General features: G+C 43.9%; 1 protein-coding gene across 4 annotated transcripts in view; it reads left to right on the top strand.

Annotated features, from left to right (window-relative positions):
* The window catches only part of EHBP1 (EH domain binding protein 1), a 357318-nt gene that overhangs the window by 187951 nt on the left and 141545 nt on the right, over positions 1-27822 (top strand). For all 4 annotated transcript variants that reach the window (XM_044288819.1, XM_044288821.1, XM_044288820.1 and 1 more), the window contains exon 14: positions 12612-12755. In XM_044288819.1, coding sequence (XP_044144754.1) covers positions 12612-12755 — 144 coding nt within the window. The remainder of the gene's footprint in view (positions 1-12611; positions 12756-27822) is intronic.

The following is a 27822-nucleotide window of genomic DNA, read 5'->3' as shown; positions in this document are numbered from 1 at the left end:
TTACATGTTCTGTCCGGTTTGTGTTTGTCTTATGGGTATGCGTAGGCCTAGACCTCAGTCTTTTGTGTCTGCTTAATTTCATTCTCCTCGTCATTAATGTAGAAGTGTAAAATGAAGAATGTTTTGCTATGGTTATATAAAGCGGGGTTAATTAAATTCACAAACTGCCTCGCCTAATAAATCATAATGTGTCAGGTCTGGTTTTTGGGAGTCTGTCTAGGTGGAGTCCCAGTTGTTTGGAATGCTGAATGTTTTACTGACAGTTTCTCAAAAAAATTATAATAATGTATAACTTACCTGCTACTAGCAAGGTGGCCTCTTTTTAGAGTTGTGCTTTTTGGACTGATTTATCTGTTTTGTGGACTTTTTTAAATTGCCTTCATTCATTCTTTGATTCCCCTTTTTTCCAACTTTATGAAATTAGTTTTATAATGCAAATGTCAATTTTAATACACAGCCTTTTCACATCCCCTTCCAAAAAAAATATAAAAACACTTGGTCATAGATTTACCATGACTTCACGTTGAAATGTTTGGTCAGCTCAGCTAAACATACACAGTGTATAGTCAGGAGAAAGATCAGCGACTCCTAGATGCCTTTGGTACCGTTTTATATTATAGGGTTTCTTTAAAGTGTAACTGCCATTTCACTACCAAAAATGAAATTCCTAACATATGTGATGCTAAAGAGGAGATATTCATGAAGCTGCATTTTTCAGCAAATTTTACCTTCCTGATGTCTGTGTTCAGCCCTTAGTAGCCATATTTCTCTGTGCCTGTATTTCAGCTTCCTCCTAAAATGGCATCTGCTGCACTTCCTGTGGTGATGTTTGCTCTTTCTTGAGGCCGTCCTGTATTTCCCTCACTTCCCATAAGCCCTTGCTCTCCTCACATGCACTAGCACATGAGCAGGACCAATCAGAATGCAGGCAACCTCCTCCACTACCCAAGAGCAGTGTGTATCCTCTCACATACAGCTAACCAGAGACAAGCCCTGCATTACATGAAATCAGTAAGCATTTGTTTTAATAGTCTGCTATTGTAAGGCTACTTTCACACTAGCGTTCGATCGGATCCGTTCATAATAATGCAGACGGAGGCTCCGTTCAGAACGGATCCGTCTGCATTATTTTAGCATATAAAAGCTAAGTGTGAAAATAGCCTCGTACGGATCCGTCCAGACTTTCAATGTAAAGTCAATGGGGGACGGATCCGCCTGAAGATTGAGCCATATTGTGGCATCTTCAAACGGATCCGTCCCCATTGACTTACATTGTAAGTCTGGACGGATCCGCACGCCTCCGCACGGCCAGGCGGACACCCGAACGCTGCAAGCAGCGTTCAGCTGTCCGCCTGTCCGTGCGGAGGCGAGCGGAGCGGAGGCTGAACGCCGCCAGACTGATGCAGTCTGAGCGGATCCGCTCCATTCAGACTGCATCAGGGCTGGACGGCTGCGTTCGGGTCCGCTCGTGAGCCCCTTCAAACGGAGCTCACGAGCGGACCGACGAACGCTAGTGTGAAAGTAGCCTAACCTGTGCTGCTTTCCCACTGATGCTTTTACTTTACTGACCCTATCTACAGCATGATTATATTTTTGCAGCCAGGTGCCCCAGACTATATTTTTGCAGCCAGGTGCCCCCTATACTTAGTAACACAGCCAAATACTCACCTAGTTCCTCCTCTTTGGGAAGCTCCAACACAGCTCTCCCCTCCACCAGCACAATGTTCACTTACACATCGCGCTGCTGTGAAGGAATACAAGCGCTGCCCTGATTCCCTCCAGCAGCGCGATGTGTATAATGCATTTTCACTTAGGGTATGTTATTAATATGCTATATCTCTTTAAAATAAGATATAGGGGTAGGCATCACAGACTCCTTGCATGCATGAAGGCTGGGAGCAGGAGCCCATGTCCTACAACACTGTGAAGGCGCATCCAGGGCTGAGCTCCTCCTCCCAGAGCTGATCCGTCTCTTGTTTTGAAGAAAGAGAAGACGGACGGCACATGGCAACGCACAATGGTAAAGTGGCACACATTTGTGGGAGTTTTTATCATGTAAAACAGAAAATGATTACATTTTAAAACACAAATGCACATATACTGTAGGGTACACTATACCATTAAAGTATAAAAAATGAAACGGCAGTTACACTTTAATTGATTTTGGCTTTGTGGTCGGACAACCCCTTTAATATATCAATAAATACATCAGCAACAGTGCTCTGATAGTTTGCTTAGCTCAGAGGATCGTATCCACATCTATACAGTATGGTGCAGTTCACACGGCGGAATTTGCAGGCGGCTGCATGGTGCCTGCCTTCCATTGTTTTTAGTGAGAGGCAGCGCTGCAGATCACACGCGGGCATTTTAAAGCCATGACAGCGCCAAGAAGAAACATGTCCCTTTGGGGCATGGTGTCCACATGGACGCCACTTGAAACCGCGCAGGTATTCTCTCACGGGTTAGCTCCTTTCAGTGCTGGGCAATGGCGTCAAAATCTGCTGTGTGAACGGCCCCTATATGTACAGATTTGCAGCCTCTGAATGTAAATACGTGTGCTCTCATTCACTGACAGCAAACTAATATCTTGAAAATGAAGGTAAATTAATATCTAGAAAGTGATGGTAAATTGAAACACAAAGGGGCAGATTTATCATTAATTTATGCCAGAAAACTGGTGTGAAAAAGTCGCAATATGCATGTTTGCAATATTTTCAACACAAATTGTGCATTTTTTTTTTTGCACAAATGGTGTTTCTCCGCCAGCCTCGCCACTTTCCTAAAAAAAAAAAAAAAAAAGTGGCGTGGTGAGCGTGGGGATGAGGCGGAGCCAGCGCCACATTTATCATCTTTTACACCAGTTTTCTGGCGTAAAAGAAGACTGAAATGTATGCCAGGGGCTGACGTGGATATCCGTATAGGTGCGTGCTGGATGCTGCGCCTAATTAGGGTTATCGTAGGCCGGCATATGCCGCCGATCTATGATAAATCTGCCCCAAAGTGTATTAGATAATTGTTGAACTTGTGTATGGTGATTGAGCTTAATCTGCATAAAACAGGAAGCTCCTTAAAGAGTCTAAGTGAAGCTGTCATTGATGGATCTGCGCGTTCTCGTGTTGTAATCTGTCCTATTCTCGGTTTCCTCATGGCTATGTATTTGTCCCTGCCCTGGCTCACCCAGTTATCAAAACCGGTAAACATTGCAGCAGTGCGGAAGTCCATATGCGGGAGCCTCTCACCGTCTGTGGAGTGGGTGGGGCACCCATACGTTGCACAGGCAGTATATCCTCTGGGACACCATGTTCATGCCGTAAACCCATCAAAAACGGACTCCTGTACATCCACCCCTGAAGCAGCACTCCACATCTTGAGCCAGGTTTAAATATGTTTGAGCCACGCAGAATATTAATAGGAAAATCCTTGTGAAGACATGACTGCATGACTTTCACCCAAGTGTAAGCTGCCTAGAACCTCATTCTGTTAATGCCATGATATACTTGGCGCCACTAGTGCACTGTAGTATCAATAGCTGGGGGCCACATCCGGGGGGACCCACCACATTGAGAAGCAAGAGGAGCTTCATGCCACACAAACAGAAATTGACATAGCCCATACCACCTTTTAAAGAGGTTTCCCGCTAACATCACTTATCCCCGTCAATAGGACAGGAGGTAAGTGTCTGATCAGTGTGGCCACCAGCAGTCACAAGAACAGAGGTCCCAGAGTGCCCATTACTGGTGTGTATAACCTCCGCTCCTTTTACGTCCATGTGTCTTCTGGAGATAGCGTGAGTGCTGAACTCAGCGGTTCCAAAATATGAATGGAACACCAGCGCTTCATTCTCTGGGACCTATGTTCTCATGATCGTCCGTTCCACAGTGATCAGATGCTTATCTCCTGTCTTGTTGATGAGGAATAAGTATTGTAACTGGGAAACTCCTTTAAAAAAGATGTTCCGCAGCAGAAGCGGTGTATTCTGATATATACCTGGAATCTCTGGCTACAGGTTGATGGCAGTGTTGTATAAACTGTAATATCCACGTGTTTTCAGTCTTGTATTATCAGTCTTGTATATTATTTTTGTGGTTTGTTAAGGAATCTTCAGAGTGCAGACAGCAAGGGAGGAACGTCTGCCACCCGAGAGTCAGCAAGTAGGAGCACTTCCTAAATTTCATCACATAACCTTGCATTGTGCACATTAACAAAGACACATTTTGTTTATACAGATTACAAATTAGAGGGCTGGGAGCGTCTTTATGTGCTTTACTGCACGCGTGTCACTTTTGGTTCCTTTCAGGTTGTAAATCACTTCACATAGATTAATGGATTGTAAATCTCTCCAAGTCATTATGTCTAGTCACAGATTAATAGCAGCACGGTAGCAGGGAGCAGGACTCGCTGATTTTCTTCCAAATTACGTGGCGGTAATTAGCCCATTAAGATAATAATTTGCTGAACCTGTAAGCCCTAGTTTATTTGATAGTTTTTAAGGCATCACATTAGGACAAGGGGCAGGATACAGGCTAGACCTGCAATGGTCCCATGGGAAGGGTGGGTGCAGCTGCAATGTACCTATGAAATGGAGGGTGCAGCTGCAACAGGGCCCATGAGAAGTGAGGTGCAGCTGAAACAGGCCCTTGAGAAGGGGAATGCAGTTGCAGTGGGTCCATGAGAAGGGATATGCATCTGCAACAGGTCCATGAGAAGGGGAGTTGCAGCTGCATTGGGCCCATGAAAGGGGGGTTATAGCTGCGATGGGCCCATGAGAAGGGGGTGCAGCTGCGATGGGCCCATGAGAAGGGGGTGCAGCTGCGATGGGCCCATGAGAAGGGGGTGCAGCTGCGATGGGCCCATGAGAAGGGGGTGCAGCTGCAATGGGCCCATGAGAAGGGGGGTGCAGCTGCAATGGGCTCATGAGAAGGGGGGTTGCAGCTGCAATGGGCTCATGAGAAGGGGGGTTGCAGCTGCAATGGGCTCATGAGAAGGGGGGTTGCAGCTGCAATGGCCCCATGAGAAGGGGGGTTATAGCTGCGATGGGCCCCTGAGAAGGGGGTGCAGCTGCGATGGGCCCCTGAGAAGGAGGTGCAGCTGCGATGGGCCCCTGAGAAGGGGGTGCAGCTGCAATGGGCCCCTGAGAAGGGGGGTTGCAGCTGCAATGGGCTCATGAGAAGGGGGGGTTGCAGCTGCAATGGGCTCATGAGAAGGGGGGTTGCAGCTGCAATGGGCTCATGAGAAGGGGGGTTGCAGCTGCAATGGGCTCATGAGTAGGGGGGTTGCAGCTGCAATGGGCTCATGAGAAGGGGGGTTGCAGCTGCAATGGGCTCATGAGAAGGGGGGTTGCAGCTGCAATGGCCCATGAGAAGGGGGGTTGCAGCTGCAATGGGCTCATGAGAAGGGGGTTGCAGCTGCAATGGCCTCATGAGAAGGGGGGTTGCAGCTGCAATAGGCCCCATGAGAAGGGGGGTTGCAGCTGCAATAGGCTCATGAGAAGGGGGGTTGCAGCTGCAGTGGGCCCATGAGAAGGGGGGTGCAGCTGCAATGGGCTCATGAGAAGGGGGGTTGCAGCTGCAATGGCCCCATGAGAAGGGAGGGTGCAGCGGCAATGGGCCCATGAGAAGGGGGGTGCAGCGGCAATGGGCCCATGAGAAGGGGTGTGCAGCTGCAATGGGCTCATGAGAAGGGGGGTGCAGCTGCAATGGGCTCATGAGAAGGGGAATGCAGTTGCAGTGGGGCCATGAGAAGGGAGATGCAGCTGCAATGGGCCAATGAGAAGGGGAATGCAGCTGCAATGGGCCCATGAAAGGGGGGTTACAGCTGCAATGGGCCCCTGAGAAGGGGGGTGCAGCTGCAAAGGGCTCATGAGAAGGGGGTTCAGCTGCAATGGGCCCATGAGAAGGGGGTGCAGCTGCAACTGGCCCATGGGAAGGGGGTTGCAACTGCAATGGGTCCATGAGAAAGGGGGTTGCAGCTGTAATAGACCCATATGAATGGGGTGCAGCTGCAATGGGCCGAAGAGGAGGGGATGCAACACAGGCTAGCCTACAAACCTGCTCTGAATTATAGCAAAATTAGCAAAAGCGGGAAAAGGGAATAACCAGAGGGGTATGCAAGGTTACGTTTATAGACATCTCTTCCTCCTGCCCCACATAACTCCATGCAACCAAAGATGGGTCTCACCTAGAAAAAAAACATGGCTGCATTCTTCTAAAAACCCTCCCACACCTGTCTGCAGGTGATGCATGGTATATCGGCTCGGCTATTAGCAATTCAGTGGCCCTGAGCTGCATTACCATTTGCATATTATGGACAGAAGTTGCAAGGACCTTGTGGTCATTACAAAAAATTCAGCATTTTTTTTATAATGACCACAAGTTGACTTGTGCTCAGGTCGTAGTAATGTCACCATTTTACAGGAACCCTCCTGCAACGCCATGGTGCTCTGCTCTGAAAAGTATCACACTGTGCTCTTGTGTGACCGTGTGCAGTTATGCAACAGGCCGCCGTTCGTGCACCTATTCTATTGCTGGAAGCATTAGTCAATCGATGTAATCAGCACCTTTTACTTTACAGCTTTAAGGAAGGTTAAAAGAATTCCCATAAATTCTTTGTCAATGTCATCATGATCCAATTTGGCAAAATATCAAACATCTCATAGCCTGGCAATTGTTTTTAAAAATGGATCGCGAAAAAGATTGATTGAAAACTAGCGTCCTCTGAAGCCTTTCAGGCTGCCCCCATACACACAGCAAATTAGGAAAATACACGATGTTAGATACAGTATCGGCGTATTGGCCTGGAATTGACCTTGCAGGATATGTTGATAGCTAGCGTCCCATGGGCAGTAATGTGTTTGTTATAACAAGGATGGGGTGTGGGGGGTACCCAAGACAGGACTGCAGTTGCACCAACTACTACACTTCAAGATGACCCCAATACCTCGGGAACCTTTTCCTTCTATTCCCCTACACTAGAAGAGATCCTACTACTGCAGTCGGCAGGTGTGTTCAAAAAATAGCAGTCCAACATCATTAACCTGATAAATCACTGTTTTTGGTAGAAGTGATATTACTAAAATAATAGCAGTGAGGAGTTAAATTGGGGAAGTCATTCATTCTGTGGATTAACAGGTGCCAGTTTTGACCCTTATTTAAGAGAGCAGGGTGACGAATGTTGCATATGTTGGTTATTGTGCATGTCAAAATATTGATTATACCGCCACACGGTATTCAATATATGGCAGTACAGAGTCACAACCCAAATTATTGGCAGTAAATTTATGTGAACTGGGTATCTTAAAACATAGCTTTTACTAAATCTATTAAAATAGGTATAAATAACACCACGTTTGTGTGAGACAACAAATACACTTAAACAGTAGCTCCACTAGTTATATCTCGCATAATAAGTGAAATAAATGGGTGGATGTTACCATGTCTTGTGGGGAGATCCACATCTAGTGGTGATAGGTCCTTGTGGGAAGTGGCAGGAGGACACTGATGACCGTTGTGCTTGTGTCTGGCAGCATGGATTGTTCTCCTATTGTGCCCTAGTAATAGTTCCCTACCTGAAGGAGGGCTAGGGGCTGATCACACCTGCCTAACAGACACAGAGCACCCACCCCGACAGGGGCGACCCCATACGGAACCTTTCCCTCTATATGGGCCTAATACTAAATTTTACCCTACATGCCATGTTTCATTCTCATTTGCCAGAATATTCAGGGTTAATAGAATTGAAGGTAATTTGCCGCCGTATTCTATGAATGGATAGTCAGTGCGTCATATCCATGCTGCGTTTTGGGAAGTGTCCCATATCAACCTGTGTTTGGGATTACCACTACTTGCGGTGAGACACAGGTTGATATGGTTGATCATGTTGCCCTATGTCGAAGAAGAAATGCCCTTTAAATGAGTGTTTCAACATGACCCAAAATACGTAAGTAACCAACATCTTGGTTATAGACAAACATGAGGTCAGCCCGATCCCCTGACCTCAATCCCATAGAGAACTTTTGGGGTGACCATAAAAAATGCGACTTATGAAGCAAAACCCAGAAATGCAGAAGAACTGTGGAAACCAGTCCAATTGTCCTGAACTGGAATATCTGCTTAGAGTTGCTAGAAGTTGGTGGACTCCATGCAACACAGATATCAAGCAGTTCTCAGACACAGCGGTTATGCCACTAAATATTAGTTCAGTAATTCAAAGGAAAGTGAAATCTCAAAAAAAAAAATCTGTTTATACATTAAGGGGGTCATATATATTTTGGCTCAAAATCTGCAACTTCTTCACCCTTCCATGCCACGTATATCAGTTCTAAAAATAAAAAAAAAGAAGGTTGGCGGGGAAGAGGGCAGCCCATCTCATTTATCACTTTCTACCCCAGTTTTAGCAAGTTATCTAACTCTATGCCAGTAAGGGAGCTGGTGTAGAATTAAGGCGGTTGTATGCCGCCGCATCAAGCGCCAGAGCAGGGTTTTTAAGAACGGCATCTAAGGGTACTTTCACACTACCGTTTTTCTTTTCCGGTATTGAGTTCCGTCACAGGGGCTCAATACCAGGGGAAAAAAATGATCAGTTTTAGGGTCCATTCACACGTCCGTTGTTTCTTTCCGGATCTGTTCCGTTTTTTGCGGAACAGATCTGGACCAGTTGCGTACCCATTCATTTTCAATGGGTCCTGAAAAAAATGTTGTTCCGTTCCGCATGTCCGAAAAAATATAAAACTTGTCCTATTAGTATCCGCAAAATCGGATCCTGGTACAATACAAAGTCAATGGATCCGCAAAAAAACGGATGACATACGGAAACATTTTCAGGAACAGCAGATCCGCAAAAAACTGATATAGAAAAATACTGACGTGTGAATGGACCCTTATCCTAATGCAGGGCTGGCCAACCTGAGGCTCTCCAGCTGTTGCAAAACTACAACTCCCAGCATGCCCAGGCTACCTACAGCTATCAGTCTACAGCAGGGCATGGTGGGAGTTGTAGTTTTACAACAGCTGGAGAGCCTCAGGTTGGCCATGCCTGTCCTAATGCATTCTGAATGGAGAATCAGGATGCATCAGTTCAGTCCCTCTTACGTTTTTTGGCCAGAGAAAATACCGCAGCATGCTGTATTTTTCTCTCCAGCCAAAATGCCAGGTTCCAGCATTACTTTCACCTTTTAAATCTGTAAAAAAAATTAAAATACCAGATCAGTTTTTCCGGATGACACCGGAGAGATGGATCCAGTATTTCAATGCATTTTCCATCCGTTTTGCGTCCGGATTGCCGGTGACGGAACTGCCTGCCGGAATCCTCTTCCGCAAGTGTGAAAGTACCCTAAACCGCCGGTCTTAAAAAAGAAAAAAAGAAAAATGACCCCATAAATGTATTGATTTTTAGAATAATGCTGGCCCTGCTATTTTTTGAACTACCTAATATTCCTTTTTCTTTGCTTTCTCTAAAGGATTAACACAATTTGGACTTGAATGTGTAGTGTCTCCAGTGCATTTACATTTATAGAAACAAACCTTATAATGATTTTGTGATTTATTAGCTTTTTTTTTATTGCTATAGTTCAACACTACTGTATAGAGTACAGTCTAAACAACCCCTCCGGCACCTTTAGACAAGAAGCCATTATGTTGAACTTTGCAGTCTTAGGGTACATGCACACGTTCCGGATTCATGTGCGGAGAATCCGCACTGAAATCCGCAGGTGTTCACAGGCAAATCCGTGCGGTCAATCCGCATTAATTGGTGCGGATTTGGTGCGGATTTTCCGCATGCGGATTTCACTAAGTGAATAAAGAAAATCCGGTCAGGAAAAAATAAATTAATTGACATGTCGCGGATTTTAAAATCCGCACCGCAGGTCAAAATCCGCGCGGAAAAAAATCCGCATTGTGTGCATTGAGAATTTCAAATTCTCATAGAATACAATGTACATGACCTACGGTGCGGATTTTCCGCACGTAAAATCCGCACGCAATCCTGATCGTGTGCAGGGGGCCTAATAGTAATAATTTATCTACATATCCTATGTGTGCAGTCGCCTATTTCTCTACTAGATGGCTCTGTACCTCTAATATAGCCAAGGTTGCCTTTGGTGGTCTGGATCTAAAGTATTAATCATCCCACACTTGACTGACTCACATTTGTTGCACGACTCATCACATTCCTATGGTATACAACATTATGTGGTGACTCAGAATACATCCTGGCCCCTGGCACATCTACCTCTCTATATCCCTGGTGTAATACAGTACTGCGAAAAATTCAGCATGACCTCTATTAGGGCCCATTCACACGTCCATATGTGTTTTGCGGATCCGCAAAACACGGACACCGGCAATGTGCGTTTTGCATTTTTCGGACCGTACATCGCTGGCACACTCATAGAAAATGCCTTTTCTTGTCCGCAATTGTGGACAAGAATAGGACATGTTCTATTTTTTTGCGGAATGAAAGTGTGGAGTGAACGGATGCGGACCCATTTTGCGGACGTGTGAATGGACCTTTACTGTGTATTTGTCACACTGAATGTTTGATGTAATGGTTATCCAACACATGCACATCTCCTCTGTAAGAAACGTTCTCCTTACACTTCCTAAAGGTTTTAAAGGGTTAAAAATCTATTTTAAAGAATGTTCATAGGTTTTCCCACCAAAGACATTGATGGCATATCTGCTATCTTTCTCTGATGGGAGAGACTCCAAAAAGTCCTGGAGAGTAGGCAGGTATGTTTTCACAGAAGAATAGTCCGTTTCTCTTTGTGGTCCTGACTGTAGAACTTTCTGTATGCAGCCAGGAGGTCTGTAAATCACATGTCCTATGGCGCCTTCCCATGGCTAGATCACATCTAGATCACAAGCTATAGTTCTATAGATCATTCCAAATTTTGGATGCACAAGGAACATGCGAGAAAGGATACACTATGTGCAGCAGCCTTCATGTCACAGGCAATGTGCAAATTCCAGCCGACAGCAGAGATGCACAACCTTTTCTGCTCTGAGGACCACATTGTCAGATTAAACCAATCACAAGGGCCACAGTAAGCATTATGGCTTATCGAAAGTATATGTGATGCTTCCACTTTCAGGACACCTACCTGTCTGGAGCTTTCAGCCATGCACCACTTTAAGAAGGATGAGTATACATGCACATGGCTTCTTCTGTTCTCATAAATTGGCAGATTACGGGTCTCCTGAACCCTGTGTGGCACTTTAGATCAGCTGGCGAGGTGACCATGCATGTATGTGACTATAGGTTATTGTAGTTTGAGCTCTTGAAACAGCTGAGCGTTTCACTACTCCCATACACTATAATGAAGATAGCCGCAAACATGCATGGCCAGATTATCTGCACCTTTCTGGAGTGTCACACTGGTTTCAGGAGACCTTCATTCTGCCTATGTACGGGGACTTCAGAGATGGCCAAGATTGTCAGTGATCAGATGGTTGGGGGCTATGCAGTATCATATAGCGGGGCACATGTCACCTGGGCCACAGGTTGTGCACCTTGGTCTACAGGAAGCAGCCTGAAGGATGTTCAGAGTCAACAGTAGAATACATGGTCCTGTGCAGATATCTAGTAGTCACCCAGTGCAATCTGGTTGCTGTTCAGTGGCCCAGACATTTTGCCCTAACCATGACTTCTGATAGTGTCAGGGCCTCCTGATTCTGCCAGTGTTTTTGCTATTATTTTCCTTGCCTGGTAAAGGATACGCTGCAGAGTCAATTTAACGTAGTCCTCTGCCACCTTGTCATCCACCCAAAAGACCATTAGTAAATTACAATGCAGAATAGGTAGGAGGAAGAATTGAAAAGGGATGTACTGTATTTTCTATGCTGCTAATTACATCGCCTTTCCAATCTCTCCGTTTCTTTCCTATTCTGCAATGGGTCGGATACATCGTATGATGGATCCAAGCTGCATTGACAGACCTCATGGGCTCCTAATGGGGTCAAAAGTGAAGGAAACCTTGATGGAATCCCCGTAGGATCCTCATTGCACAGAGGTGAACCACATGCATCTGTAAAATGGACATATGTGCAGAAATCTATTGAGTGCCCAAAGAGCTTTGCCTGTTCTAAGAACAGGTGTATGTCCGCACTTACTACTGATGGGAGCAGCGCTGAAGGTGTTTGGGTTCTCTCTAGTTTTGGAAATCAGCTGAGGTCCAAGTTTACAGGTGCACCAGCAGTGTCTTCTGATTTGTCCCTATGGTTTCTTAGAAGATGACTTTCGGGAGGATTTTTCCTGGTAGACCATTTCAAAAAAGACTTAAAAAAAATTCCCTATAAGTTTTTTTAAGTTCTTCTGTGTGTATCCCGGTTAAGACGCCATACACACAACCATGTCTGCATTTCAGTCTTTGACGGATCCACAAAATACGAATCCCTTCTGCGTTCATTCTAACTCTTTCCCCACAATAAAAAGGGCTATTCGTCTGCAAAATGAACCAAAATAAGACCTGCTCTTTCGTTTGGGGAATGGAAAAAAGAATCAGGAGAAAACATGAACTTGTGCGTGGCGCCATAGAAAAGAATAGGTCATTGTGCTGTCCAGTACATATATAATTGTTCTCTTCTGATCTTCGTGTTACCGTTTGTGTCTTATAGCAACGAATGCTTTCCCGTCAAGAGGAACTAAAAGAGCGGGCCCGGCTATTGCTGGAGCAGGCCAGAAGGGACGCGGCGCTGAAAGCGGGAAACAAGCAGCGACAGAACACTGCGGCCACGACACGAGCCAAGCAGCTAAGTGATGTAAGTCTTCCTGTAGATGGTGACCACGTGAGTGAGTCTGAGCTGTAGTGCCAAGCATAGGTGCCGATACAGATGTGCCGCTGTGTCTGGAACAACCGAGAAGGGGCCACAGTGCAGGATGTACATCCATGTAATGTTTGTCCATATAGTAGTAAATAAGAATAGCAGCCAAAAAGTACTCACTTAGGGGCATTTACTAAAGTTTTTATGCCACTATTTTGGAATAAAAAAATTAGCAAATTATGATGCACACCGTATTTGCAACTTTTTGAGGTTCTTTAGAAAAGTGTTGAGAAAGGGGTGGGGCTTAGCATGAGGGGGCAGGGCTTCACACACTGCCAGATTTGCTATGACTTGCGCCAGAAACTGGTGTAAGTTATAGCTGAAGTCTGATGGATGGATAGATTGTGGGTAGATTGTGGATAGATTGTGGATAGATTGTGGATAGATTGTGGATAGATTGTGGTAGATTGTAGATTGTGGGTAGATTGTGGGTAGATTGTGGACAGATTGTAGATTGTGGACAAATTGTAGATTGTGGACAAATTGTAGATTGTGGCTAGATTTTAGATTGTGGCTAGATTTTAGATTGTGGCTAGATTTTAGATTGTGGCTAGATTGTAGATTGTGGCTAGATTGTAGATTGTGGCTAGATTGTAGATTGTGGCTAGATTGTAGATTGTGGATAGATTGTAGATTGTGGATAGATTGTAGATTGTGGCTAGATTGTAGATTGTGGCTAGATTGTAGATTGTGGCTAGATTGTAGATTGTGGCTAGATTGTAGATTGTGGCTAGATTGTAGATTGTGGCTAGATTGTAGATTGGTGGATAGATTGTAGATTGATGGATAGATTATAGATTGATGGATAGATTATAGATTGTAGATTGTGGATAGATTGTAGATTGTGGATAGATGGATGGATTGATGGATAGATTAGAAGGATAGATGAGATAGATATTGGTAGTATTACACTGACTCTATACGTTACATTCTCAGTTCTCGCCCTCACCTCTTTCTAATGATAAAGATCCCAGTAACTTTTTCCTGTCACTTCTCTGCCCAGAACAATCTTCTGAGTTGTGTTGAAGGAAATACATGGTGACAGGCCAGGTGCGATCGAGCCTGCTTTGTTAGCTTTCTCTTGGTGCCCCACCGATAACCTCTTAGATGACCTTGTAAGATCATCATCCCCAGGGAATTCACGCTGATTTAGTTTTCATAATGGCATTTCCGAAGCCGATAGACCTCTGAGCAGCCGCGTTGCTGTTCCCTTTGCCGTCCTGTAGGGTGTGAGCTGATGCTGTATGTAAAAGGGCAGTGGTCACACTGACCAAAGCGTCCCCAGCCCCCCTGACAGGCTGACGAGACCGGCAGTGTTTTTCAGCGTGGATGTCTATAGGAGCGGGCTCCTCTTGAACCCCTCAGTGATAGTAATCATTTCATGTAGTTTGGGCTTTCATTGGTGAACAACATGGACTCGACAGTTTTTGTTTTTACTTGTCCAATCCTATTGATCCTTCCGTAATAAACTTTGCTCACTCTCCAGTTCTTCAGAACTACAACTTCCAGCATGCTCTGACAGCCTGTGTCGTGCTGAGGGTTGTAGTAACAGGTAGGTGATCAGTACAGTCAGTCATCGTAGGTCATGAGCAATCATTATTTAAAAAATGTAATAAATCTAAAACAACTGACAAAGGAATTGAAGGGATTTTCCTAATGTGTTGTATCACTGTCGTTGCTAGTTCTAATAATTGTCAATATGTCTTTTTTGTTACTTTTTCTCTTTTTGTCCCTTACTGTCACCTTTCCAAACTTGCTGCATTTTACGACTGAGTAGTTAGATCCATCTCTAAAGAAACTCCTTTAATACGGCATCCAGTAATCCAGAAAATTGGATAATCCCATCACTTTGATCCCGGATTATAGCAGTTTGACCGCAATGATTTTCTATAAGGCATGAGATGCGAAGCGGCCGATAGTGAAACATTAATGAATGAGAATTCTGTTAATATTATGTAACGTTTTTTCTCTTTTCTTGTGAGTTTTCATTTTCTGTATTTTTAGACGAAACTGTCCTTTAATCACCTGAGTTGCTTTGACCTGGGCCCAGGGTTCACCAGCAAATCCATAAGCTAAAAAAAGAAAGAAAAAAAAAAAAAAGGGTAAAACCACAAATCCCCCGAAGAATGCGTGTGTAGTGGCCCTTTCTTTTCCACACACACAGTATAATGTGCATGTAAGCTATGCCTGAGTAATCAAAGTGTGGAGCAAAGAATGGGTTAACGTGCTGCAGGTCTGGTGGCGGTCCGTGTATTAACTCCGTAATTAATTTAAGATTTAGCAACAATCTGAAACGTCCAATTCCACTTGGCGGTGCTTTCGTAGTAACGGTATTTATTTTTCTTCTTAGCTGTAAGTATGTCATATATTGCTTTGCTTTTCACTGAGCAGCACAAAGGTTTCAAAGACCTGGATAAATTGTTCCTTCGATGGAGAGAAAGCTGTTTTTTGTTTTTTTTTCTTCTTCATCTTCTCGCAATTAAACCTGTAACTTCATTTTACAGATTTGAAGAGGGAGGGGAGAACAGGGATCCTCACGACAACAGAACTTAACAGAATGCAACCTTGGTCCTTTGATGTTAATTGGAAAACATTGATTGAAAGGACGGCTCTGCCACGCTGATAATTGTGGCAGGTTTAGATATGATCACTAGATCTCTGGATAAGGAAAGCAGCTTTTGGCCATCTAATTGGCAATATAAGGAGACAGAGCATTGTCTTTTCCAATCCCTTAATTGCTTAGAACTTTCTTTGCGGATAGTTTGGATTGCTTTAGTTACTTTTATTTTGTAGTGTGCACATACATGAGAAATGTGCCATAGTTACAGGAAAATAATCTAACTTTCCTCCAGTGTCATGGCTTTTTTTATGTTTGGCAATAGTTTAAGGAACACCCCAAACAAAAGTGGTGTTATACCAAGTCCAGGGCCTGAGGGGGCGGAGCATGACACAAGGAAACACAAAGTAGAGATTCCCCTTATCATCCTTCAGGCCTTGTGCAAGACATAACTTGGTAAACGTGTTCCTTTCAGCTAAGGCTGACCATACACTTTAGATAGCTGTCGTTCATCCGACAGCTATTCTTCCAGACCCCCTTTCCCATACACATGCATTCTTGGTTAGAATGAGCATGCATGTATTCTCTGTAGTAAAAGGACAGTAAGCCAAGGCCAGACACCTCTTGTCTCCATCAAAAATAAAATTGTCAAACAAGTTGAAATCCAGCATACTGAACCCTTAATTCCTTCGGCAGCTACCATTGGGCGTGAGTTGGGATACCACCACACACACATCAGATGGTAAGCTCTTCCTAGTGAAATTGGCGGAGTCGGTTGACATTCATCTAAAGCAGGCCATGCACATTAGATATCTGTCGACTGAATGATCATTCGGCTGACAGCTAGCTCTCCCAGTCTCTCCCCCCCCCCCCCCCCCCTCCCAAACCACATAAATTTTTGTTCCACCAGGAGGGGAGAAAACCTCCGTCAGACAGCGGGTGACTCTAGCGGGTGACTTATCTTCCTGAGAATGAAAGAATTGGAAATGATTGAAGTCCAGTTTGACCAATCCTTCTCTCCCTCGACAACTGTCCCCGATCCCCAAAGGAACCCCTTCCATTGGCCTCCTTAAGGCAGTTCACAGCAGGGCACAGGAGCCTATAGCTACCATCCCTACCATTCAGCCTCATAAGCTACTAGGCTTGCAGCCTATGAGATAGTAGAATGACGCACAAGGTTGAAATTACATCATTGCGACCTCCTGAGCTGGACCTCAGATGGGGCAATGGCGCATTCCTGGCACAGGAGGTCGTAGATGCGGCAACTCGGGCCACATGCTGAAAGAGGCCTGCTTACAGACACCAGTGGGGGGTATATACAAACACTACATGTGGGGGATGGAGAGGAGCAATATATATAATGGCATTGCGGTTGGTGAACAAAGGAGCAATATATACTGGCACTACAGGGGGGAGACTGGAGGAACAACATATATATACTGGCATACTACATGGGGGGAGGAGAGAGCATTATATATACTGGAGGAACAACATATACATACTGGCATACTACATGGGGGGAGGAGAGAGCATTATATATACTGGCACTTCAGGGAGAACATTATACATACTGGCATTTAAGGGGACACTACAGGGGTGGTTACAACTGTAGGGGGCATTAGAACTGCAGTGTGCATTCAAATACTAGGGTCCTATGGTGGCATTATTCCTATTTAGTTACTGTGGGGACATTATTACTATTAGGCACAATATGGAGGGCATTGCTTCTAATGGGGACATTCTTGGGGAGCATTATCACTTGAAGGCACTGTAGGTGTCACGTATTGATGTGGGAGGGAACACCACACCGACAACAGGCGGGAAGGGAAAAGGAACTAGGCCTCAAAGCTAGGGAAAGGGAAACAGACACACCCTGTGGAAACCCTAATGCTAGCCCTGACTCCTATCCATATGAACGGACCTTGAGGGTAGAAATGGTCATACACTGGAACCTAAGACCCTGGAAACCCTGAATTGCCCTGGGGTAGTGTCTGGGCTAGAGACAGACGGTTCCTTCCCTAATGAAATAACCAGCATCTCCCTGAGGTCTAGTAACAAAAGGTGTTTGTTTATTACCAGCAACAACACTAAAAACAAGTGAAACTAAAGAGGCTGTCAGATCACATCACGTGCAAGCAGTCTCTTAGATCTTCTGACACCTGTCACCTTAGAGACTGTGACAGTACCCCCCCCCCCCCTCCCTTCTACGGGTGGCCTCAGGACACCCAGGACCGACTTTATCCGGATGAGCTCTGTGAAAGGCTTTCACCAGCCGACTACCCTTAACGTCGGCTGCTGGAACCCATATCCTCTCCTCTGGTTCATAACCCTTCCAGAGAATTCGGGAGTCTACTATCCTGGCGATCTGAAATTCCAGATTACCGTACACCATGACAGGAGTGGAAGACAACGAGGACGGTTCAACAGGTTCGACATATCACTTCTACAACGACTTATGGAACACATTATGAATCTTCAAAGCCTGAGGAAGTTCAAGACGAAAGGCTACCGGGTTAATAATGGCAATGGACCAATAAACCTTGGACCCAACTTCTAAGAAGGTACTTTCAACTTAATGTTTCTTGTGGACAGCCACACAAAATCACCCACTCTTAGATCGGACCATTCAGACGTCTCTTGTCAGCCATACATTTATACTTGTTGCTCATCTTTTTCAGATTATTTTGAATTTTACACTAAATAGATGACAAAGAGGAAAATCGTTCCTCTTCAGGTATACCAGAAGTCTCAGTACCAGAAAATGTGCCAAATTGTGGGTGGAACCCATCTGCCTCAAAAAATGGTGACTTATCAGTGGACTCCTGTCTACGGTTGTTTATGGCAAACTCTGCTAAAGACAAAAATGAAGACCACTCCTCCTGATTCTCCGAGACAAAACATCTCAAGTAAGTCTCCAGATTCTGATTCGTGCGTTCAGTCTGTCCGTTCGACTGAGGGTGGAAGGCAGAAGAGAAGGACAATTGTACCCCCAGACAAGTACAGAACACCTTCCAGAATTTGGAAACAAACGGAGTCCCCCTATCAGACACCACATCAGAAGGAATACCATGTAATTTCACGGTATTATCGACAAACGCTTGTGTAAGGGTTTTAGCATTAGGTAGACCTGGCAATGCTATAAAGTGCGACATTTTACTAAAGCGATCAACAACCACCAGAATCACAGTTTTTCCTGAAGAATTCGGTAAATCTGTGATAAAATCCATGGACAAATGAAACGGATGTAAAGATCCGGAAGACAGAGTATGTTTCACCTTAGCACTTGCACAAGTACTACAGGATGACACATAGTCCTCAACACACTTACGCAACCCCGGCCACCAGAATATACGAGAGATGAGATCGACAGTGGATATGCTCCCAGGATGTCCTTAGAGAACCGTACAGTGATGTTCCTCGAACACCTTGTGCTGTAATTCAGAAGGAACAAACAACTTCCCTGGAGGACCAAAATCCAGTGCATCTCCCTGGGCCTCCAACACCTCTGCCTCAAGGTCGGGATATGGATATTACTACCCCTTCGGACAATACTGGACCCCCCCCCCCTTCCTCAGGAAAGCTATGTGACAAAGCATCAGCCTTGACATTCTTAACCCCAGGGCGATAGGTAACAAAGAAATTAAATCTGGTAAAAAAACAACGACCATCTGGCCTGCTTTGGGTTCAGTCGCTTAGCCGACTCTAGGTAAGCCAGATTTTTGTGATCAGTAAGCACAGTAATAGGATGAATTGCTCCTTTCAACCACTGACACCATTCCTCAAATGCCAATTTAAAGGGGTTGTCCAGGTTCAGAGCTGAACCTGGACAGCCCTCCATTTTCACCCCGGCAGCCCCCCTGACATGAACATCGGAGCAGTTCATGCTCCGATGCTCTCCTTTGCCCAGCGCTAAATTGCACAGGGCATTTTTCAGAGTTCCGGTGACGTACCGAGGCTCTCCATGGGGCTGACCGGAACCCCGGTGACGTCACCGGCACTGATGGGCGGGATTTGGCTCTGCCCTAGCCAGTAAAACGGCTAGGGCAGAGCTAAAGCCCGCCCCTCAGAGCCGGTTACGTCACCGAACACACTGCCGGGCGGAAGTTACCGCCCGGCAGTGTGTTATTGAAAACAAAAGAGCCCGTGCCCTGCGAGATTTAGCGCAGGGCACGGGAGCGCATCGGAGCATGAGATGCTCCGATGCTAGGCTCAGGGGGGCTGCCGGGGTGAAAATAAGGGTATGTCCGGGTCCTTTAATGGACAGCAATTCTCTATTACCCACACCATAATTCCTTTCTGCAGCCGATAGTTTCTTAGAGAAGAAAGCACATGGGCGCCATTTACTAGGTGAAGGACCCTGTAACAAGACTGCTTCTACCCCTATCTCGGAATGCGTCAACTTCCACAATGAATGGCTGTGATACATCCGGTTGCACCAGTACAGTAGCAAAACATTCCTTCACTGCTGAAAAGGCTTGTAATGCCTCATCAGACCAGACTGAGACATCCAAACATTTCCTAGTCATGTCCGTTAAAGGTATAACCACAGTCGAGTAGTTCAAAATTAATTTACGATAATAGTTGGTGAACCCCAAAAACCGCATAAGCGCTTTCAGATTTTCGGGTTGATCCCAGTCCAACACAGCACAGACCTTCTCTGGATCCATACAAAAACCTGAAGTACAATTTACACAATTCTCTGAACCAAATGAAATTATCGCTTCCCCCAAAAAATCTGTCTGGAAGTGCAACCTTAGGTTCAGGACAGGCCTGGTAACTACTACTGGCACCAACAGCCTGTGATCCCTGGATCTGCGTGCGGAGGTCGGCTACCTCCAAATACAGACCCTGCAATTGTCCAGCCAGTGCAGCGATAGAATCCATAGCCTCACTGACACAAACAAAAATGACGGTTTTTGGTGGTTGATAATGTCACGTAGTTATGTGGGAGGGAGCACCACACCAACAACAGGAGGGGAGGGAAAAGGAACTAGGCCTCAAAGCTAGGGAAAGGGAAACGGACATACCCGATGGAAACCCTAATCCTAGCCCGTATGAACGGACCTTGAGGGTAGGAATGTAAACCTTGAATTGCCCTGGAGTAGTGTTTGGGCTATAGACGGGCCAGTTCCTTCCCTAAAGAACCAGCGTCTCCCTGCGGCCTAGTAACAAAAGACAGAGAGAAAACAACAAAATATAAAGGGGAGTAACACTTAACTTCTGAAGTAAATGGACAAGCAGGAACTCAAAAGAGGACCACACCAGCACTTCCAATACCAAACTGAAGCTATCAACCGCATAGCATGATGGGTGAAGCCAAACTAAATAGAAGAGTTGTAATGACCACTAAGCTACACCTGAGACAAGAGGTGTGGTCACTACCAGCAACAACACTGAAAACAAGTGAAACCAAAGAGGCTGTCAGATCACATCAGGTGCAGCCAGTCTCTTAGATCTTCTGACACCTGTCACCTTAGAGACCGTGACAGTAGGGGGCACTATTACTATAATGAGAGCACTGTAAGAGATAATTTTTACTATTGGTGGGACTTAGGGGAGCACTATTACTATGTGGGTGACTATATAAATGGCACTATTATTTTTCTGCAAGATGTTGACCTCTTGACTTCCACATCTTTTTTTTCCTACTGGGTGTGGGCATAGTTTTGTGAACCCCATCCACGTGTATCGTGCTGTTAGTTGTAGTGGATTTGCTGTGTAGAATCCACTTCCACAGTTTCACCACATCTGAACTTGGTATTAATGGGTTTACACCACACTGTCCACTAAAGACCCCCATTATTGCATTGTCGGCCAAACCTGCGGTTCTGACAATGTAATGTGTATGGGGAGCTCAGAATTGTCCCCCAACTAATGATGTGAGGGGAGAGAAGAATCAGGTTAGATTAATTTCTTTTGCCCTATCCCTTTGTTCCCCAGAAAATAACCCACCTCTGCAGATGTCTGGCATGTCTCTAACCTCTCTTCCCATTGACAACACATACATGCTTAGCCGAAGTTAGTCATCGGCCAAATAATCTCTTGGCCAACAGCTATTGCTTATTGATGGCCACTTCACTGCTGGCCATTGACATTGAAGTCTCCACTCAATAGACACGTGTTTGGAATGTCCTGGGTCCTCAACCTAACCTCCATTGACTTCACATTAATGTATTTTTGTTTTTTGCATCACTTTCTTAGGACTCTGCTTTCATATATGATAACCAGGCAGATAATTGGCTTCCAATAATTAGTACTTTCCTTTAAAGTTGAATTGCACGTAGTTTTCTTCTTTCAAAAGCAGAGGCATAGCCAAGCCAACTGGAAGGAACATACCTTTGTACATCATTTTCATTGTGGATCCACTTCTGGCTCTAGCTCCACAAACTGTACCAAATTCTGTCAGCTTGGTCCGCAAAGTGGATTATTCACCAAATGCATTTATCCCCTATCCAAAAAGTAGTTGACAAATATTTGGTCACTAGAACTGGAGCTCCTAGTTTCCTCGTCACCATCATGACTGCTGTGAGAGTAGTTTAACGTGACCTTTCATGCTGCGTCAAACTTTGTGAGAGTAATGGAAACAGCTGGTTTCAGGACAACATTGAGACCCCAGCAGTCATACATATCTTCGATCCTGTGCATAGATGCCAATTGGTGCTTAAGACACTTTAATTCAACATACTTACCTTTGAGATTTCCAACAGTTCTTACTGTTATGGTCCTCCTCCATCTGCATGATGCCATTCACACTGGCCTGGCCAATTCCCATGATGTATTAGTCCAATGGACGAACTGTCATCATGCAGAGTAACCAGATACTGTAGAGGATAATGCGTAATCCTTAAACTCAGATTATCTACAAGACTATCATTTAAACTTTTTTTTTTCCTGGAAAAACTCCTTTATACCCCAGTTTACACTGATGCTTTTCGTATCTTGATGCTTTTTCTTTCAGCCAAAGCCAGAAGTTGGGCCACAGTGGAGGAAACATGGTCATTTTGCCATGGAACATAACGTAATTGAATTATGAGATTCCTGTGTATTCTCAAACTGTCTGATCTGGTACAAGTAATAAGGCTGGAAAAACAGCAAAAGCTGTTAAAGGCTGCAAAGCCCAGTTTATTTTGATTTTTGCACTCAATAATATTGAAAATATCTTTAAAATTATTTGTCCTTAAACCGCCCCAGAATTGTTGCAAGGTTCTTGATAGATGCCCCAGTCTCTTTTCCCTTAGAGCACGCTTACACACATCTGCAAATACTTCCCCAGCCAGTGGTTTGAGGGTTTCTGGGTATGTAAGGTACCCTGCACAGGCAGAGCTTAAAGGGGTTCTCCGTTAATTAAGAAAATTAAAATACTTAAATATTACTTTATAATAAATATATTCCCAAATACCTTTCATTATTTATAATGGCTCATCTTCATCAGAGGGAAAAAAATGGCCACCGTCCTGTTAGTACACACACAATCTGTCCTGATCACACAGCAGGACAAGTAACTTCACATCACTGAGCTAAAGAACTGCCCCATCTCTGCTCTAGCGGTCAGGGGTTATGATCCTGAATACACATAAGATGTGGCACCAAAATTAATCATTTGTCAACAGCACATGGCCCTGTATAAACATTGGATGTGCTGCTGACACATCAGGCGCTGCAAAAGTGAGCACTAGTGTTGAGCAAAGTGTGCTTCAGATAATAGATCCAAAGTCGCTTTGTTCAAAACTTTGTTTGAATGCTGTACGGATATCCTAGTGAGCATCGATTGACCTGTATATCATCAATTGATGCTTGTTCAGAGCTGAAATTGCCCCGTATAAAGTGACTCTTGGTAAGTCCCATAGACCGCTTGCACACGGGCATCACGGATTTTGTCCGGATACATTGTGGGTGCATTGCAGCAAGCCCGCGCGAGTAGACACGCAATTTCAATCAGTTTTGTCTGCGATTGGGTTCCGTTGTTGAGTTTTTTGCGCGCGAGTGCAATGCGTCACCCAAACAAATGTGGCACCCAGACCCGAACCCAGACTTCTTCACTGAAGTTTGGGTTAGGTGTTCTGTTGATTTTATTATTTTCCATTCTAACATGTTTATAAGGGAAAATAATAGCATTCTTAATTCAAAATGCTAACTAAAATGTCCATTGAGGGGTTAAAAAAAATAAACTCACCTCATCCACTTTATAGTGCAGCCGGTATAGTCTTCTTCCTGCAGGACCTGCAAAAGGACCTTCGATGACATCATCGAAGGTCCTTTTGCAGGACTTGCAGGAGGAAGAAAGAAGACAATACTGGCTGCGCAATCAAGTGGATGAGGTGAGTTATTTTTATTTTATTTTTTAACCCCTTAATGGACGTCACGCATTGCACCCGCGCGGAATTCTCGTCTATGTGAAAGGGGCCATAGTCTGATGAAAACTTTTTCACCCACCATTGGAAAGCTGGTACTTTCTGACTAGGCGAGTAACTGTCGCTACTAAGCCAGAAAGCGGCAGTTCTGTATCTGGACTGAATCTAATATGTGGAATCACACGACAAACTGAATATATAAAAACAATGTAAAAGTAAATTCACATTTGCATCGTAGGCTCCAGAACCAGCATGCAGGGCTTTTTATCTCTGCCTAAATTCCGGACTTGTGAACAGAAATCAAAGGGAACCCGTTATAGTCAGTGGGGGGTCATTTACTGATCACCTGCAACCAGTCTTGGTTAAAAAAAAATAAAAAATGTAGGAAGATTTGACTAATTTATTATTAGGCGCTCATCTCTTAATACATTTGTCACATCTTCTACTGTTCATGCGCCAGAAACTGAAATCCGCTCCAGCCATTAGCTAGAATACTTTTTTGTGTCATGTACAGCAGATTTCTGACTCGCACTCTTCTTCCCGTCCACTTTTTGTGAAAGTAGTAAAGGTGCAAATTTTAACACAATCCAGTACATGCAAACTGCCATATACCCCAATTTGGTGCCATTTGGGCCGTCATGTGCCGAATCCAATGCTTATGTTATTTTTGTTGTTCCGCTCCTAAATCGGAAATAAACAGCAGTGATATGAACATCGCCCAAACCTGCAGATGTCATCAACTGATACGAAGACCGTAATGAAACGCGTAATCTTGTTTTTCACCTTTGTGTTATTGCTCTCTGTGTATATATTTCCTATATAGACACACACACAAATATATGCATTTTTCGGTGTACGTAGACGTATCCAGTTTAGACATTTGAAGGCTATCTCCGCTCGATGTTAGAAACAAAGCAGTAGGTAGATTAGATCTATACTGAGGCATTAGAAGATATAAGAGGATGCTCGGACACTTTTCTCTTCCCTCCTCCCTCGGTTTGTGTAATCCTGGAATGAGATCACCATTACCCTGAGCCTGGATTCTGCTCAGCCTATTCTGTTTTGCTCAGCATGCACCAGAGCAGAGTTAAAATCTTTATTCATTTCATTTAAAATGTTCCTTTTGTTCTCCTTATCATGTTCTAGCTTTCCCAAGGATATATGCCGTGAATGAAAAGTCACATGTGCATTACTAATTGTGTGCCATTGTATTTACTGTTCCAAGTGGTGGCACTGCGAAGCGCCTAATTCTTTTGCTTCACTTGATGTATAATAATCTAAGTGCCTTTGATAGCAGTGAAACAGTATTAATTGTTTTGTACATTTCTTGGTCATTCTTCTTAGGTGGTCTTCATAATCTATTAGAACTTTCCGCCAGATTTTTGTAATGTCATGCCTCCAGCGGCGATTAAATTGGTAATTAATGAACAGACTTTGGCAATGTAAACCCCATCCCGTTAATTTTCTCCTTTTGAGTTTTTAGAAGTTGTCATCTGTGTCAGAAAGCATTGCGCCATCTTGCCGGAGCCCCTTGGCATGGAACCACAACAGCTTTATTTTTTATAATTTTTTTCCCTTCATCTATTAGCAGATCAGAGCGGTAATTTCACAGTATTTTGGTCAGGGTATTTATCATGGCAAGTACTGAGCAGGGTGGGGAATTCACAGAGAAAGTCCAGAAATACCAGGTGAGCCTCCTCGTGTTCACTGGGACGTTATGATCAGTTTAATTGGTCTTTGTTTGATTTTCGCCGCGCAGTCTGTTCGTGCAGTGGCTTTGCAGTGACTTTCCACTTTTGTATTTCTGACCTGTACTGACAGGAACTAGCGGAAAAAAAGGGGGGAAAAGTCTTTTGAAGTAGGTCCTTTGGCAGCGTGCTAGTCCTGAAAGCCCATAAATGGTTAATAGGCAACTGAAAATCCTTTTCACTGACTTGCCGGTTTGTGGTGGTATGTATTTAGTAGGAGGCTGAATATTCCTTTGTTTTTAGGCTAGAAGTAGGAAGGATAATTAAAACCCAGACGTTTGAATAGTTTTGTTTTAATTAATTAGTTTTTCCTAATTAATATTCAGTTTAAATGAACCCGTAAAATGCTTGTAGTTGATTTGAATTATTGCGTTGGTCTATTCTGGCTTTTACTATTTGTACATTGTTAGGTTGGCAGATAAAAATTTGAGAGAGAGAGATGGGGATGGAGAGAATGAGAGAGGTATAGAGAGCGATCGTTTGCTAAAACAATAGAGCGATAAAAATAGGTAGAGAGAGAGAATGAGAGATGGGTATAGAGAGAGTGTTTGCTAGATAGAGAGAGACAGAGAGAGAGAAAGAGAGGTAGATAGCAAGAGAGAGGTATAGAGAGTGATCGTTTGCTAGAAAAATAGAGAGATAAAAATAGGTAATGAGAAATGGGGATAGAGAGACAGAGATAAAGAGAGAGGTAGACAGAGAGAGATAGATGGCAAGAGAGAGGTAGAGAGATAGACAGGTACACAGAGATAGTAAGAGAGAGGTAGAGAGACAGATAGTAAGATAGACAGATAGGTAGACAGAGAGAGATAGTAAGAGATAGGTAGACAGAGAGAATGAGAGATGGGTATAGAGAGAGTTTGCTAGATAGAGAGAAAGAGAAAGGTAGATAGGTAGACAGAGAGATAGATGGCAAGAGAGAGGTAGAGAGATAGACAGAGATAGATAGTAAGAGAGAGGTAGATAGTAAGAGAGAGATAGATCGACCTATAGATTTTAGGGTGTCCTGGTTCAAACAAGCGTTGCAATTTATTCATAAAATATAGCATAAAAGTAAGACTAAAATATGACCTACAACTTAAATTATGATTTAGATGAAAAAAATTAATTAAACAGAAAACCACGTGTGTGTGTATATATATATATATATATATATATATATTTGTAGAACATCCTTTATATATCTTATATAACACACACATTTTAGTTTTTTTTTTTTTTTTTTCTAAGCATTAAAACATGTTTTCATTTTTTCTTTAATCCTTATGTCATGTTTAGCCTTCCTTTTATACCACAGGTTAATAGCCGCAGATATTTATGTGCTGATAACGCTGGTTGAACAAGGACAACCTAAAAGCTGAGATTCCACACCGGACCGCTGCTTTCATCCACGCACTCGCACAAGTCCAGTATTTAGTTTTGTAGCACTCCTTATTATTATCACATTTTGCACAGATAGGTTTGGAAAATGATGTTTTAGCATCTCCTATATAAAAGGGATATAAAGTGGGTGAAGCGTGACTGAAGCGATCGCTCTGAGGTGATGCGTATTTTTGGCGTCTTTGTGCAGCAGTATCTGGAGATTTCTGTCGATTTTTGAATGTACTATTTCTGCCCAAAAAAAAAAAGCTAAATATTTATTTGATTTCTTAAGACAAGTGACACTCCCTTGAAGAAACACAGTGTGGCAGTCACTTCCAGCTAACTGCGCTCAGGCAGTAATCTCTCACCTCTACGCAATTCCACAGCGTTAGTATTTTTTTCACCAAGCTTCATTTGTGTCGGTACAAAATGACAAAATTCTCACTTCTGTGACACAAAACCCACGCGAAACATGGAAGTGTAACAAGTTTGTATCTCAAAGCTACGGTAGCCGATTGACACTGTATAATACACCTTGTCTAGTTCTCTTCTCTTGGTTAACCCCCCCCCCCCAACCCTTTTAGAGTAGGGTCTCATTCAGAGGAAAGATGTGGTGTGCGATTTAGGACCCACTCTCCCTGTTGGTTTTGGAATTAAATTGCCGCCGCCATTTACCTCGTCATGGAAACCCTAATGAAACCAAATAGTTTACTTGGGAGTTCTGGGCATAACCATCAGGGTGTTTTCATGCAGTCTTGTCAGTTGATGTCCATGAATTGACTTGAACAGAGATCAAAGTGTTTTTCAAGATGGGAGAATCTGTGAGAGAGACAGCTCCTTCAGTTTGCTCCACAAGAACTAATCAAGCTATCAGTCCTGTACGCGCTCTGAATGCCTTTAGAACCTAATACTCAACGCTTTTCTTTTCCATCGCCGCAAATTGAAATTCTGATTTTATGCTCCTTTCTTTTTTTTTTTTTTTTTTT

This window comes from Bufo gargarizans, chromosome 4 (genome assembly GCF_014858855.1).
Source record: "Bufo gargarizans isolate SCDJY-AF-19 chromosome 4, ASM1485885v1, whole genome shotgun sequence".
Taxonomy (NCBI): Eukaryota; Metazoa; Chordata; class Amphibia; order Anura; family Bufonidae; genus Bufo; species Bufo gargarizans.
The sequence above is the reverse complement of the archived record's forward strand: the minus strand, read 5'-3'. Positions and strand labels throughout refer to the sequence as shown.